This window comes from Strongylocentrotus purpuratus, unplaced genomic scaffold (assembly GCF_000002235.5).
Source record: "Strongylocentrotus purpuratus isolate Spur 01 unplaced genomic scaffold, Spur_5.0 spur5_scaffold_6, whole genome shotgun sequence".
Classification (NCBI taxonomy): domain Eukaryota; kingdom Metazoa; phylum Echinodermata; class Echinoidea; order Camarodonta; family Strongylocentrotidae; genus Strongylocentrotus; species Strongylocentrotus purpuratus.
The window spans coordinates 50,556,300-50,571,113 of NW_022145612.1; the positions used below are offsets into that span (position 1 = coordinate 50,556,300).

The following is a 14,814-nucleotide window of genomic DNA, read 5'->3' on the forward strand; positions in this document are numbered from 1 at the left end:
CTCTCTCTCTCTCCCTCCTTGGTGCCCCATCCTCTATATTATATTTGGATTACTCCTTTAATTCCACGTAGAAATATAGAAGTTACTTTATTAATTCTTATTTCAGCAGAAGATAAAAAATCATAATGGCACACCAGAAGCTTGATAAATAGCATTGCAAAGAACAAGAATAAAACATCAACCCTAAAGCAATCAACATTCAGGGAATAGAAAACATCTAGTTATCCTCCAAAATAATATTCAATAATAACTTTGTTAAATACCATTTTGCCAGTGTTAAAACAAAAAATAATGGAGAACATTGTGGATGATTTTTCTTCAATTAATATCATTGTGTGGGGTCATTTTTTCACTTTTATAGTTCTTTAAAGTGCTATCCATCAAGCTTCCAATATGTTATTGCAATTTCCCCGGTTCATTTGATTTGTTATCCTCTATTATTAAGATAAGAATTAGAAAGCTGTAGAAATCAACAGAATTTCAAGAATGAATGTTGTTAATCAGTGTAATACATTTATTAATGATTCACAAAATCATGCTCGAGAATCATGACTATGTATGTTTTAGATATCTACTTTTGAATAAAAAGAAAAGACATTCAGTATTATGTGTGAATTCACAGCTAAAGGCAAACTTCACTTGGCCACATTAGTTTACAAAAACAAAACATTGCTCAGCTCATTCATAGTTTCCAAAACATATATCTTTGACACACACAGAACACTGTACACTCTTAAATTCTCTTTATGTGCTTTACCACTGTAACCGTCTTGGATTAAAAAGAAATGACAAACTATCGTTTAATTTTAGTGTGAGGAATACCTTACGAATAAAAATAATTCTGAAGATGATCCGGTATTGCAAATCGAAAATCATCAATTACTCGGATCATGCTGCCCATCAACATATAACAATATGTTATGCAAAATAAAAAAGGAATCTTCCTCTTGGAATTCCAAATGCAACCAAACCATATGTTTTAAAAGATTGAAGAACTGCCCACCAATTGATCTGATAGTTTGGTCATTTCAAAATGTTATCATACATTATCACTTTGGGTATGAATACTGTAGATACCCATGAAGTGAAATAAAATATAATTATATTTTCCATCCCATACATTCATCATACAATTTTTGTGTGCATGGCTCAACTGTGTCATAAAGTGGACTTTTTGAATTAGTCAATCTGTACTAACTTTTACAACAAATACAAAATAAATAAAATGTAAACATACTATCTCCTCCTCTTCTCTGCATAACTGTTACATGTTTTAGAAATATAAATAAAAGTATCCTTGGCATATGACACAAAAATGTAGAGGTTAATTTGATAGCTAAAGGTTATACACGGTTCTCCTATCCATAACATTTGACTAATAAGGACTAAATATGTATACTTTCCCATTCAAATCTGGCATTGGGAATATCATTATATACTCCGTAGTAGTACATAACACCATGTTAGATTAATGAACATAGACTAATTTAAACACAGTAAGCATATCATGACCTTCTTTTAAATTGATACACTTTAATATGGTGTAGATCTATGGTTTAGTATTTGCTAGAGACTCTGATGCACATTAATATTGCATTCACTATGCATACAGTGATAAATTTAATAAAGCAGTGTGCAAAACAGGCTAGTCTAGCTGGTGGATGCATTCCACAAAGCAGCAATTCCAAATACAAATAGCTTATACCTGTTTCAGTGGCCATCTCTCTGTAAAGACCACCTGTCAATAGTGGTCAACTACATAATATAATAAACGGTATGTGTTGTAAAACCTGTTTACAGTGACCACTTCCCATCGGTTGGCCTTTGTAGATAAGTTTGACTGCAGATGTAAAATAAGACAGTTCTCTTGTCCCACACAATGCTCTTCTTTCCTTAAAACAGGAAAGATTTGAAACAAAGCACAATTTGAATTCCATTAGAGCCCTATTTCAATTAGCCCATCATTCATCTGTGCTATGACATCACACTGTATAAAATTGTCAAGTTTATGAAAAATCAAAAACTATACTCTATCACACCATTGAATGACAGCAGTCTGAAGTTATGAATATCAATTTTAGAAACAAAACATCCACTGAAAGACAAAGTAAAATCTCATGCTGCTAGCAGATAGTCGATAAATAAAGAAGAAAAGTGATGTTTCTTTGCAGCAAACTATGTTATACAATTAGCAAGTTTTTTTTTGTGAGAGAACTAAAATCACATAATGCACACAGAGATATGATTCACAAACAGAAACATAATAATTTATGAAAAGATTCATGAAGGAAAAAAAAAGAGAGAACTAAAGAATCATGTAGAGCTTACCCTATCACCTATCACCAAAGTCTTCAATGCTACACCATATGTATTCATGCACTGAAAAGCATTACATAATATATACTATTAATATGCAAGGATTGGTAAGAAAAGAATAAATCACAACACTAGTACTAGCACATCATACTACCTGCAGTTCTATCAAGGACCATTACTATTGAAAATAAATATACCACATGGCAAAACTTGTGGTGTATATTTATATGACAAAAAACGTAAATAAAGATAACATATTGTTGAATCAATGATACCCATTGCAGAATGATCCTACATTTAGATATTGTGGCGATATGTACATATGGGTAGATTGCATGAATGAGTTATTATCCAAGACTACTGTAACAAATGCACTCAATTTTGAAAAAAATTGTTTATTTTATGCAAAATGAAGCAAAAACCAAATTAAGCACCTTGTTGAATTTTGCAGAAACTACTGTAGGACAGTGACATTACACTGAAAAAATGAAATATTTCTGTATACAAAATACAGAAATCAATTTGACTCCTAGCTTGTATTATTTCCTAACATTATTTTCATAAAAGAGCTTCTAAACACGATTTGCTGTTCTAAAAGCTTCTTTGTTAAACTTCCAATTCCTCCCTTCTTTATCTTGTTCCATTTGTAGATGATGAAACTACTCATTGATACGTAAGAACTTTATGAGATGCTTCTCCGGCTATCAATGATGCTATAATACGACCAGCATGCACAGCAAGACAGTTCTACTTGCATAATAATTATATATCTATCATAATAACATCAGATGATTCCATATCATGTGAATATGAACGCATTGTAATCGTTGTTAATTGGTACCACAGAGGAAGTAGTTGCTCATGTTAGTATGTAACTAACCCCATGCAGAATGAAGCCTAAACCAGTTAGTTGGAGTTGTTCACACATGCACAGAACATTTACAGCCCTTATTGTTATTAATCTGCATAGGAAAACAGGATGTATGTCAGCGGACCATTGTTTTCTATATGAATTGATACTATTCATATTAACCAAACAAACTATCCCCATGAATGCACACCACATAAATGACTAAAAGATTTAGATTATGAAATGCAGTTGAAATGTAAATGTGTTTCACATACCTACATGTATACCATTATCACTGAATGCCAGTCTCTAGATACCGTACAGCTAATATTAAAGAAAGCTCTTCAAAAATGTTTCAGAGCAAGATATATGCATAACATGGTGACTACAAATATTAAATCCAATATAGAAAAAAAATTAAATTGGGATAACAAATTATTATTATAACCATGATAATAAAACTTCTAATAACTAGTGATAAAAATGGAAGAATTCATTCATTTCCTGTTGATTATTTACTGTTGAACATAAAAAAGGAACAGTCTAGACAAACAATAATTCATTCTAGGCTTTTCATACACATCTAGAAATCTTTCTACTCTACAATTCCAATCAACATTTCTTATATTGCTTGTAACTTGGTCCATACATGATATTTGATTTGATTTGTTTCTCTCGACGTTATTGTACATCTACAAATATCTACCTTTACATCTTTACCATTTCTCCGACTCCGACTCCGGCTGCATTACGATCCCTTCACACAATTCAAGTTTTATAACAAACCAGAAAGAAACAGGCAAGATAACTACCAGAAAAGAACTGAAATTCAGAAAGCAGCTATAGCTATACTGGCTCAGAAACTCTAAACATGTTTTGTGAAGTTGGGATACAAGCCCTAACAAAAGTGTGGGGAGATGGGGGGGGGGGGGGGTGGGGGGACTTGGCTATCTTTAGGCAAAGTTGATGTTTGAAAGAGATGTGAGTGAAACGTGATGTATGTCCTCGCTCCAGGTCAACTGTCTGAATCGGTGTCCTTGTGAGTGCTACGTATGAGGGTGTCTAGGTACTCCTGGTGGGATTGGGCAAGAATTGAGGCTAGGATAGCATCCTCAGACTCCCATTCAGATATACCTACAACAAACAGACAAGTATTGCATCAAAATGTATTCAAACATAATGTATCAAAATCAACAAATCATTAACTACAAAAGGAGTAAGTTTGATAAAATCACATGTGAGTGCAGGATACAATGAAATCTCACTATAACAAACATCTTGAAACTATTGTCTTGTTGTATTGAAGCATTGATTTATTGTGTAATGCATAAACAATAATAGAAAATAACATTAAAAAAAGCAATAAAATACAAAGAGGAGTGACCAGGTCCAGGTGTTTGTTCCACTGTATTAATTTTACCTAAATCTTAACCAGAGTCAGAAGACAAACAAAAATAAATTTTATATGAACATGCAATAACAGTAACAAACACACATATTTTATTATTCCCTATTCCATGTTTAAATAATCAGCTAATGGCAAAGTTTCTGACCCATTGACGAAGGAAAAAAGTTTTTGTAAAAATAAACAGCAAAAAAGAAAACAAACATATTTGAAGGTGTGTGGTGTAAAAATGTTTGTAAAGAGAACAAGATTAAAAATGTATTTTAAAACTAGATGGAATTTTGACTGCGCGCAGTCGAAAATGATGCCTCCGCCATAGAGCAATTTAAACAAGTTTGGAGTTTAAATCTCCAGTGGTTCTTGAGATATCATGATAACAATCTCAATGTATGGAATTTCATAAGTTGACCTCTGTGACCCTTGACCTTTGACCTACGTGCTCCAAAATCTAATCAGATTGCCTTCCTATGGTGATACACACTATCATTAAGTTTGAAGTTTAAATCTCCAGTGGTTCTTGAGATATTATGATAACAATCTCAATGTATGGAATTTCATAAGTTGACCTCTGTGACCCTTGACCTTTGACCTACGTGCTCCAAAATCTAATCAGATCGTCTTCCTATGGTGATACATACTATCCTTAAGTTTGAAGTTTTTACATCTCCAGTGGTTCTTGAGATATCATGATAACAATCTCAATGTATGGAATTTCATAAGTTGACCTCTATGACCCTTGACCTTTGACCTACGTGCTCCAAAATGTAATCAGATTGTTTTCCTATAGTGATACACACTATCACTAAGTTTGAAGTTTAAATCTCCAGTGGTTCTTGAGATATCATGATAACAATCTCAATGTATGGAATTTCATAAGTTGACCTCTGTGACCCTTGACCTTTGACATACGTGCTCCAAAATCTAATCAGATCGTCTTCCTATGGTGATACATACTATCCTTAAGTTTGAAGTTTAAATCTCAAATGGTTCTTGAGATATCGCGCTAACAAACTCAATACAAGGAATTTCATAAGTTGACCTCTGTGACCTGTGACCTTTGACCTACGTACTCCAAAATCTAATCAGATCGTCTTCCTATGGTGATAAATACTATTCCCGAGTCTTAAGTTTAAATCTTAAATGGTTCTTGAGATATTGTGATAACGGTCAAACGGGACGGACGTACGGACGTACGGACGGACGTACGGACGGACGTACGGACGTACGGACGTACGGACGTACGGACGGACAACCCGAAAACATGATGCCTCCGGCACCACCTTCGGTGGCGGAGGCATAAAAATGTGTATGTAACAATGCAGTGTTTTCTAATTCAGAGAGCATTTAAAGAATGCATGATTGTGCCTAATAAGTTATATATTTTAACAATACAAATTATACAACGATAAAATTGTGAAAGGATTCCTTAACCTTTTATGGGAAGAACCACCCTGAGAACAACTGGATTTTAATGAAACAGATTAATGAGAAAAATAATTCAGCGAGAGTTTGAGAGTGAGAGAACTTAATGCTCAATAACCAAGTACAACTCAGCTGATTTACAACCCTCTTCATGTAATTCACAAAACAGGTTGTTGGCAATATTAACAATAAATGTCCAAATGCGCTGCAAAAAGTGAATAATGTCTGAATTTATGAGCTGTCAAGAACTTATGATATCAAAGATGAAGTAGTGCTCTGTAAGCACTATGGAAACGTCAATAAAACTGGAACTCCAAATCACAACCTGGCAGGCAGAAAAAAATAAAAGTTTAAGTGCTTTGTCGAGAGAAATATAGTCATACTAGATAGGGAGAACTGATAGCCTTCATTCATTTCATTTTGAAAGGAGCTGAAATCCTGGTCTATTCCAGTATAGATGTTGAGTACATAGCTTTCACAGTTTGACCTTCCTTAAACCGAATGATGACATAACAAAGGCAAACTGCCTTCATACTAATCCTCATTAATCTCCTTAATGGGGTGCTCTAGGGAATAAACATGGAACAATCAAATCCTTAGCTCAAATGGAGAAACCATTCACATCAAATATATTGGAACAATGTAGGCGCTGCCTGTTGTCAGCCTATAGGTCAGGTTTCATGTAACAGAGCAATAAAACATGTACAGGAGCTGTAGGGAATGAAGGTACATGTAGTTTGTTGCTCATAACAAAGCGAAAATGACAATATGGCATGAAAATGAAACCATTTCAATCTAAAATAGATCGTACCAGTCTTTTTGTCATGCAGTCACTTAGGTATGCCTTCATAAGGGTATGATACAAGATATGAATATCAGCATTGAGGAAATAGAACATCTTGACCTTTTGGATGGTATTTCAATTACATGTAGTTTGATTCACATGATATGTTTCATCCTCCTATCATATCACTTAAATTTCTGTGTACTGTGTATGTAGCCTACTTGTACATATTTTTCCAAGAGCACATGTATGTGTGTTACAAATGGCTGTTGGTCTTCAAAGCAGCGGCTAAAATTTTGCCCTTTAATGATGGCTATACTTATATAATATTGGATGGCTTTGAGTGTGATACAAAAATATATTGCTTGAGCTATGACAATGTTAAACAAGTCGGAGACGAGTCCAATATTGTCAAAGCGATAGCAATATATTCTTGTATCACACGAAAGCAAAGCCATATAAACAATTACAATAGTATTATTATCTGTATCAGGCTGATTAGCGAAACAACAACATTTCAGTAAATATGGCTTCTTTTGTGTGTGATATCGATATCGATAGTTGAAGTTCCTGGATGACTGAGCAATACAAAACAATATTGGTCAGTCATCCGGGTACTGCGCTAGAGATTTTAAATACACAGATTTATTGTACCTCTTGGAAACCTTATATAGATAATAATATTCAATATTGTACATTCAATGAATGTTAATGAATATTTTAGTATTAATTTACTGTATACCGGTAACAAGATATCTGGATACCACTTGTTACAGCCCTCAAATAATGGTCTAATTTACATAAGTGGTACAATTAGGACCCCCCCCCCCCCCCCCCCCCCCAAAAAAAAAAGAAAAAAAGAAATAGATATACATGTATATATAAATAAATAAATAAATATCATTTACAAATGCTGCTCCGAATCAGCACTTTTAAAATGTAAGCGAATTGCAGGTGGAGACTAACATAAAATGTAGCTGCATCCAAAAAAGGCCCCTAAGCATAAGATACCAACACTGTAAATGCATCTTTATGTTACCAGACATAGTACACAAAGGGGAAGTGCACTACACTGTCTTACATGATTTTATTTTGCCACATTTACTTATTCTTTCTATTCGTGAGTGCGTCTGTGTTGTTTACCATGTTATATGTGATTGAGGTGAGGCATTAGGTTACGCTGCATAGGATGTGGCAAACACAAACTGTATGGAACAAAAACTACAAGTAATCTTGCTATAGAACAGTGCTAAATGAATTAAGAGATGATGAGAATCCTGACTCACCGAATTCTTCTGGTGGTATATCCTCCATTCCATGGGAGGCCGTAGGTGGGTTGTAGCCACTGGGCCCTGCCTTGGGACTAGCCGTGTCCCTGGCATGGGCGCCTTGGGGAGAAGCTGGATTAGAGATGTGGCCACTTGTTGTGGGACGATCTATTTCACAAAATGGATAAGACAGAAAAAGTTTGAACTTTCATTCACGCAAAGCCCACAATTTCTTTATGTGAAAGGAAAGTCAGAAATAAAAAACATACACCAAAGAGGTTGGTATGTCCATCCAATGCAGATTTCCTTACCTGCTTTTGACAAAAGCTGCTGCTGCTGCTGCTGCTGTTGTTGCGCTTTCTTCTCTGCATTCCTTCCCCGGATTGAATTAGGCGATAAAGGTCTCAGCCTTGCTGCCTCGAGTCTCTCAGGGCTATTTGGTCTGGACCCACTGCCAGTGCCCCTGTTCCTTGGCGACAGACGTCCACTGGGATGGTGAGGACCTACCACGTGTCCACTGGGGTGGTGTGGGGAGACCAGATGACTGCTTTGATGGTGTGGAGTGACCAAATGACCACCAGAGTGATGTCCAGAGGAAGGGTGATGGCCGCTCAGCGCGTGATGGGAGCTGGAGTGTTTTCCGCTGTTGTGCTTTCCGCTAGGGTGCTTCTTGCCAGAGTGGTGGCCGCCTTGGCTGGCACCAGACTTTTGGTTGGCCTCACCCCACCATCCTGGGGGAGAGTCTGGTGGTGCAGAACTACAGGTAGCTGTAGCAGGGAGCTACAAGAATAATTTACAAACAGAAGCAAATGATATTTCCTACCAATAAAAGGTTCAATAATATATTCGCCTACTCCAATAAATGCTTTCTATTAGACCTCTGGGCTAATGTATAAATAATTTTATTTTCATGTTTTCTCAGTTTTGGCATTCATCTGTCTCTGTCAATTCTTAACTTCTTGCATAAATCTTGATGTTTTTACAGTACCGCTACCAGCTATCACATCAATTACATCCATATGTAAACATGTTAAAATCCAGCTTCTGTTGCTTTTCAGTTAAAATAAAAATTACAATACATGTTTTGATTGGATCAATAGACACTCAGACTATCATTAAATTGAATTGAAATGAATTCACTTGACATACTGCTTTCTTCTCTGCTCTTTTCTCGTTGTCCTTGAGCCACTGAACAAAGGATTCCCTCGCTACTTGTTCCTCAATCGCTTCGTTGGTTGCCTCCCAGTCTGTGGCGAGCAATTTATCCTGCAACATGGTCTGTTCGATGGCAGACTTCTCTGATATATGGATAGCTTCTCGCATCAACGTCTTGTCCGCAAGCTGGGTGTGGAGTGATAGTGCATGAAGATGGTTACAAAATAAGCTGATTATGTCACTCAACATGTATTCTTGTGTGTGATCTACTTTAAACATCTACGTAATCATAAATTGCATAATCACATGAACTTTAAAAAAATTTGATGGCATATTGCTATATAAACGGTGTGCTGTAAGGCCAATTCTTTTCATTTCGATCGTTGTATTGCACATCATCTTTTATCATATTTGATATTACATGTGTTTTGAGAGAATGCATTGCTAGTAACCTGATGTGTTTTATAACTTGCAACTTAGATACTTCAACTGCAGTAACTTCTATACAGTTGGAATTCCCCATATCAAATTCACAATTCGTGAACCAGTCATGAATTTTAGAAGAAAGACAAATATTAGTTATAATATAAATACTACAGAACAAGAAGGCCTACATGAAAATACAGCTGTAATGTGACCAGTGTATCTCACACCATGTCAACAAAATTTGCAATAGGTTATTTCCAGTTGATTTAAATCAACCCAAGAACCCTTTCACCCAGCAATTCACTGAACATCTGTTGTAAGATAGCCATTACAGCTACTTACCCCTGGTACAAATGAGGGCATTCCTAAACCCACTCCTACTGTAGCTTTGTGTGGATTGACGACTGAGTTGTAGTGAACGTTGCGGTGGTAGCTCACACGTATAGGATCATTGTCTGTCTTGTTCAGGGTGTGAAATGTGTTGATAGGTTCTAATAAGGAATAATGCATACTTGATTTAAGTTGTGATCTTAGATTTGAGAAAATGGAAAATACGAAATTTAACGCCCATAATGAATGTGCAATTTTTTTTCCCCCTTATATTTCTCTCTCACACCTTTAGTACATGAGCAACATTCACTATAAGTTTGAGTGAGAGTTCATGAAGATGGTCACCTTAAAATTATGACATCACTCAATTCACATCACTTGCATGGCAGTGACGGATAATAATAATAATGATACATGTACTGCTTGCTTTCCCTATTATATAGGGGATGACTTAACTTTCATAGAAGTTTTAAAAGATTATTTTGAATGGAACAACATACCTGTACTGTACATATAAACCTCGATGTTACGATTGTACATCTCTGACAAGGCTTGCATCTCTACATGGTTACCATGGCAACTGTCTAGACGCTTCCGGGCAATATACGTCGGAAAATCCTCAGTGATAAATTGTGAGAAGTAATCTGCATTCTTTGTCTGTGAACAAAAATAATCACATTATTAGAAGGAACAGGAAAGGTTAAGCGATAACAGATGTTTTTTCTTCACTCTGAAAGTCATTTACAAAAATTGCTCATATTGTTCTTGACATCAGCCTGGTTTAACTATAAACTACTTTGAAGATAAATGCAACAAACATCAAACATACATTATATGTATAACTTAGAAAGATTGCATTTTGCATGTGGAATCCTTTTAAAAATTACATTGATTTAAAATATGGAACATAAAATTTACAAAAGATTGTCTTTTCTCAGTACACTATTCTAATATGACGACAACACTATGCTTACCATGTAGTCCATACAGTGTCCTCTAACAATATTATGCCAATCTTGGTCTCCATAAACCTGGTCAGCTGTGAACATAGAAGAAAACAAGTCACAGGCATTTAAAGTAGGAAATCATGAAAATGTTTGAAATGATACGAGTCACAATTCATGCACAAGTAGAAAAGTTACCTATAATGGGTAACCTTTAGCCCCCCCCCCTCCCCCCCCCCCTTCCTCCACTTCTGCCACTTTCTTTCTTCCTCTCAGTAAGACGACATTGTACAATAGATGCATAAAACCTCCACTCAAGAGCGGATAGATCGTATAAAGAACTCATTCGCATGCATCATTTGTATAATATGAACATGTAAGAGCACTCATTATACATGCGGAAGGTACATGTCAATGGTCCAAATGGTTATGTGTACAAAATTGTGTACATTGTACATCATGTGAGTGTACTGAAGAGGAAGCAATAAAATTATACCCTTTACTCATACACTGTAAGGATGTAATTACAAGTAATCCCTGCCAAAAAATAAATATAAGGATTTATGACACTTTAATTTAACGACCAGCATCATGTTCCTTTAATATGCTGTTTTACATTTAATATGTACATGTATAGCACATATACTCTACATGATAGTCCATTTTGAACTTACCAACTGATCTGAATAAACATGCTCCATCAGGAACCATGATCTTGATGATGAAACCTTTCTTCTCTTTCAAAGCTCGGGCAAACCGTTCTTCAATCTTAAACAAGCAAAGACAGAACAAAATTATGCAAAATCAATTGAATTATAAATATAAAAAAGCATGATTGGGAAAGATTTAAAATCTATGTGGGTAACCAAAAGAACAAAGGAGCATGGGTGATCTATAGGTACTTTGTGGGTGTCTGGGACTATTCAAGAATCACAAACATATCTAAGTCGCCAATGCTCAATATGATGCTACATGTATATTTAAAATTGGCAATTAAAGACTGGAATATGTAAATGTGGTTCACTACATACAGAAAATGCATCGCCACAGAATGATAATTGCATTCAAAATTTATGAATAATAAATGTGAGTGATGCAAGTGAAATTGAGTTTTCATGTACAATAATATGTATGTACATGTAGGTCGAGTACTGTACATACATGTACATGTTCTGTGTAGGACTACATGCACGTAGTACATGTATGCAGGGAAAACACCTCCCTGATGTATCATGTATGTGTACACACATTTTTTATATGTAGACATTTTTTTAAGTGGTCTAGCGGAATAAATCACTGGATTGTAGATACAGACTGTCTGTGGTTCAGATCCCTCATTTGGCAAGACATCTACATGTACATGTACAATGTACAATGCATAATCCCTACCCTCCTTATCCAGGAAAGGTCAAGTATGAGGCTATGTGTCAGGCTTACAGAAAGCCAATATTTATTAAAGCTGATATTGCAAATTTGCACACATTTTTGTCCTCACTTATTTCATTTAAAATGACAATTTGAAACGAAGACATCTACATGTAGTCATGTACATGTACGATCGATGAACAGGAATAGTCCTATAGCATCGCTGGATAAAAGTAAAGTAAAGTAAGTAAAGAAAAATTAAAATGTTGTACCGGTAGACAGTGGCAGTACAGTGTACATGTACAATGATGATGTGCCAATTTAAAAAAAAAATGCATATCACACGTCCGTCCATGTACATGTACATTAACATTTCTATGGCACTTCCCTATATATCAGAGGACATGTTATAATATAAGCAAAATATTATACCATATAATGTCTATTTGCATTCCAAGAGTACAATATACACATGTACACATGATACACATGTCTGTGGTCCGATGCAACTTGGTATAAAAATGTTAGTTTCTGAATTAGATTCAGCAAAATAGTTTTCATTACATGTGGTTATTCTTTTTTTAATTATTCATTGTTTGTTTTTTCGCCTTGAAATGAAATAAAGTTTAGAGAGTTAGGAGGGACACAAAATCGTCTTAGTATTTGCCTCAACTTCTATAGCCTACATGTAGGCCTACATGTACAGTACTTGTATATAGAATGAAGAAGAAAAAGCATGGGTAAAATCAAACGAAATAAACAGAATGGGAGAAGAAAAAATCATGATCATGTCAGGACAGGGGTATACCTTTCTCTATACCCATGGTACCTTTGATTTTTTTCCCCAAAAAATGTGTAGGAGTAGAAAGTAAACAAGCCAGTTTATCAAATCAATCCATTAACAAACTAGATTGATTTTGACATTATTAAATTTGTGGGTTTTTCTTGTTTGCTTTAAAAATCTTAGTCGGTAAAACAAAATTAAGTTCCATAAGGCAACAATAAAAATTCAAAATAAAAAAAAATGTTACCATCTGAATAAGACGGCTATTACCCAGAGTCTATTTGATATGTCAGATAAAATATCAAAGTGAAAAGTTAGCCATCACAACATAAAAATGAAATAATAAGCAACTCATTTCTATTTTTTTCAGGGCTACATCATACATGTATGTTCCGCTGAGACTACATCTGGCTATATTATCGGAGCATCACAATCACAAGATAAATCTGTTTATTTTTTAACTCCTCAAGCAGACAGGTATTTCTGTCTACCGGTACTCTAACTTTAACAAAAATTACGTTCAAAACATTGGAAGTTATTTGTCGGATTAACTATAGAATACTCCACCAATAGTATGATGCAGAGATTAAAAAAATATTACTTTATTAAAAAATATTAGGAAAGGAATGTGATACTCGTTCCACGATTTCTCACATTTTATACAAATATAATTACCCGTGGTCGTAGTTAAATTATTACCAAACGAACAGCAACATTAGTGCACTAGAAAATTTATCATCAAAGACTTCGACTAAGAGTTCCAAAGATTTCTCGATATCAAAATTTGAGAATGCACTGCAATTCACAGAGATCTAGACTAGAATTAATAAAATAACAAAAGTTTGAAACCTCAATTTTTTTATTTTTTTTTGGGGGGGGGGTATTCAAAAGTTGCTCCCATTTGTCAAACATGATTTATTTATAATTTTATATCCATTATCTACCTCTTCTATATTCTCTGTTTCTTCTGTATTTTCTTCATGCTCATCGCCACTATTTACAGCATCGACTTCTTCATCTTGTTCGCTTTCCCTAGGGCTTGAGCCTCTAATTTCGGCCTGTGAGTTCGTCGAATTGTTTGGAGTCCATGACACAGCTCCTGCGTGATCATACTCAAAATCGCTATATTCGTGTTGAGGGGACGACCGGTGCCTCGCCCTTTTATTACTAGAATGTCCTCCATGTGAATTTTCTCTTCTTTCTTGAGAATCATAACTAGTCCTTGCATCATGGTTACTCAGTCTATCATCTCTTTGGTTATTTGCATTCCAACGAGGCGGAGAATTACGAGATTTTGGCCGTGCTCCTCCCCTTGATTCTCCTGTAGAATGCGATACAGAGTGACCTAAATTATGTGCAAGATGGTGATGACTATTGTGTCCATGATGTTGATGATTTTCACCACTTTCTGCGCCCCTTTTCTCCTGTTGAACCTTCTTCTTTGGTAAAATAGTCATTTTGCTAATCTTTCATCATATTATGGTTGCATAATATGATGTAGAATATGTGAAATTCTGCCTTCACAATTCCCCTTTCCTGGCAATTTCCTCTGTGTTGAACCAAAACATTAATAATAGTAATGTCTTACATTGACCTAAGATGGCGCCCTGTGATTGTCGGGAAATTCATGACGTAAGCCTTGCTGTCAATAAAAAGTTCTCGCTAGACATTTTAATGATCACCGCAGTTCAAATCGTTGTCGCGATAGTCTATAACAATCATACCTTCTTTGTGGAGAGTAACAGTTTCATATTATTTGCCAAGC

At 35.3% G+C, this 14,814-nt stretch overlaps 1 protein-coding gene across 2 annotated transcripts; it reads right to left on the reverse strand.

Moving 5' to 3' along the window:
• Positions 1 to 3,042: 3,042 nt before the first annotated feature.
• Positions 3,043 to 14,634, reverse strand: LOC582506 (OTU domain-containing protein 5-B). 2 transcript variants are annotated; one of them, XM_011670941.2, is made up of 9 exons: positions 13,994 to 14,634; positions 11,575 to 11,668; positions 10,931 to 10,995; positions 10,457 to 10,613; positions 9,969 to 10,081; positions 9,195 to 9,386; positions 8,357 to 8,825; positions 8,064 to 8,213; positions 3,043 to 4,300 (listed from the first exon to the last, which is right to left on the reverse strand). In XM_011670941.2, exons 1-9 carry the CDS (start codon positions 14,504 to 14,506, stop codon positions 4,182 to 4,184), a joined length of 1,872 nt encoding a protein of 623 aa, XP_011669243.1. In that variant the 5' UTR covers positions 14,507 to 14,634; the 3' UTR covers positions 3,043 to 4,181. The 2 variants fall into 2 exon arrangements, with proteins under 2 accessions (XP_011669243.1, XP_787546.3); XM_782453.5 differs by having other exon boundaries at positions 9,969 to 10,117; positions 13,994 to 14,633.
• Positions 14,635 to 14,814: the final 180 nt, after the last annotated feature.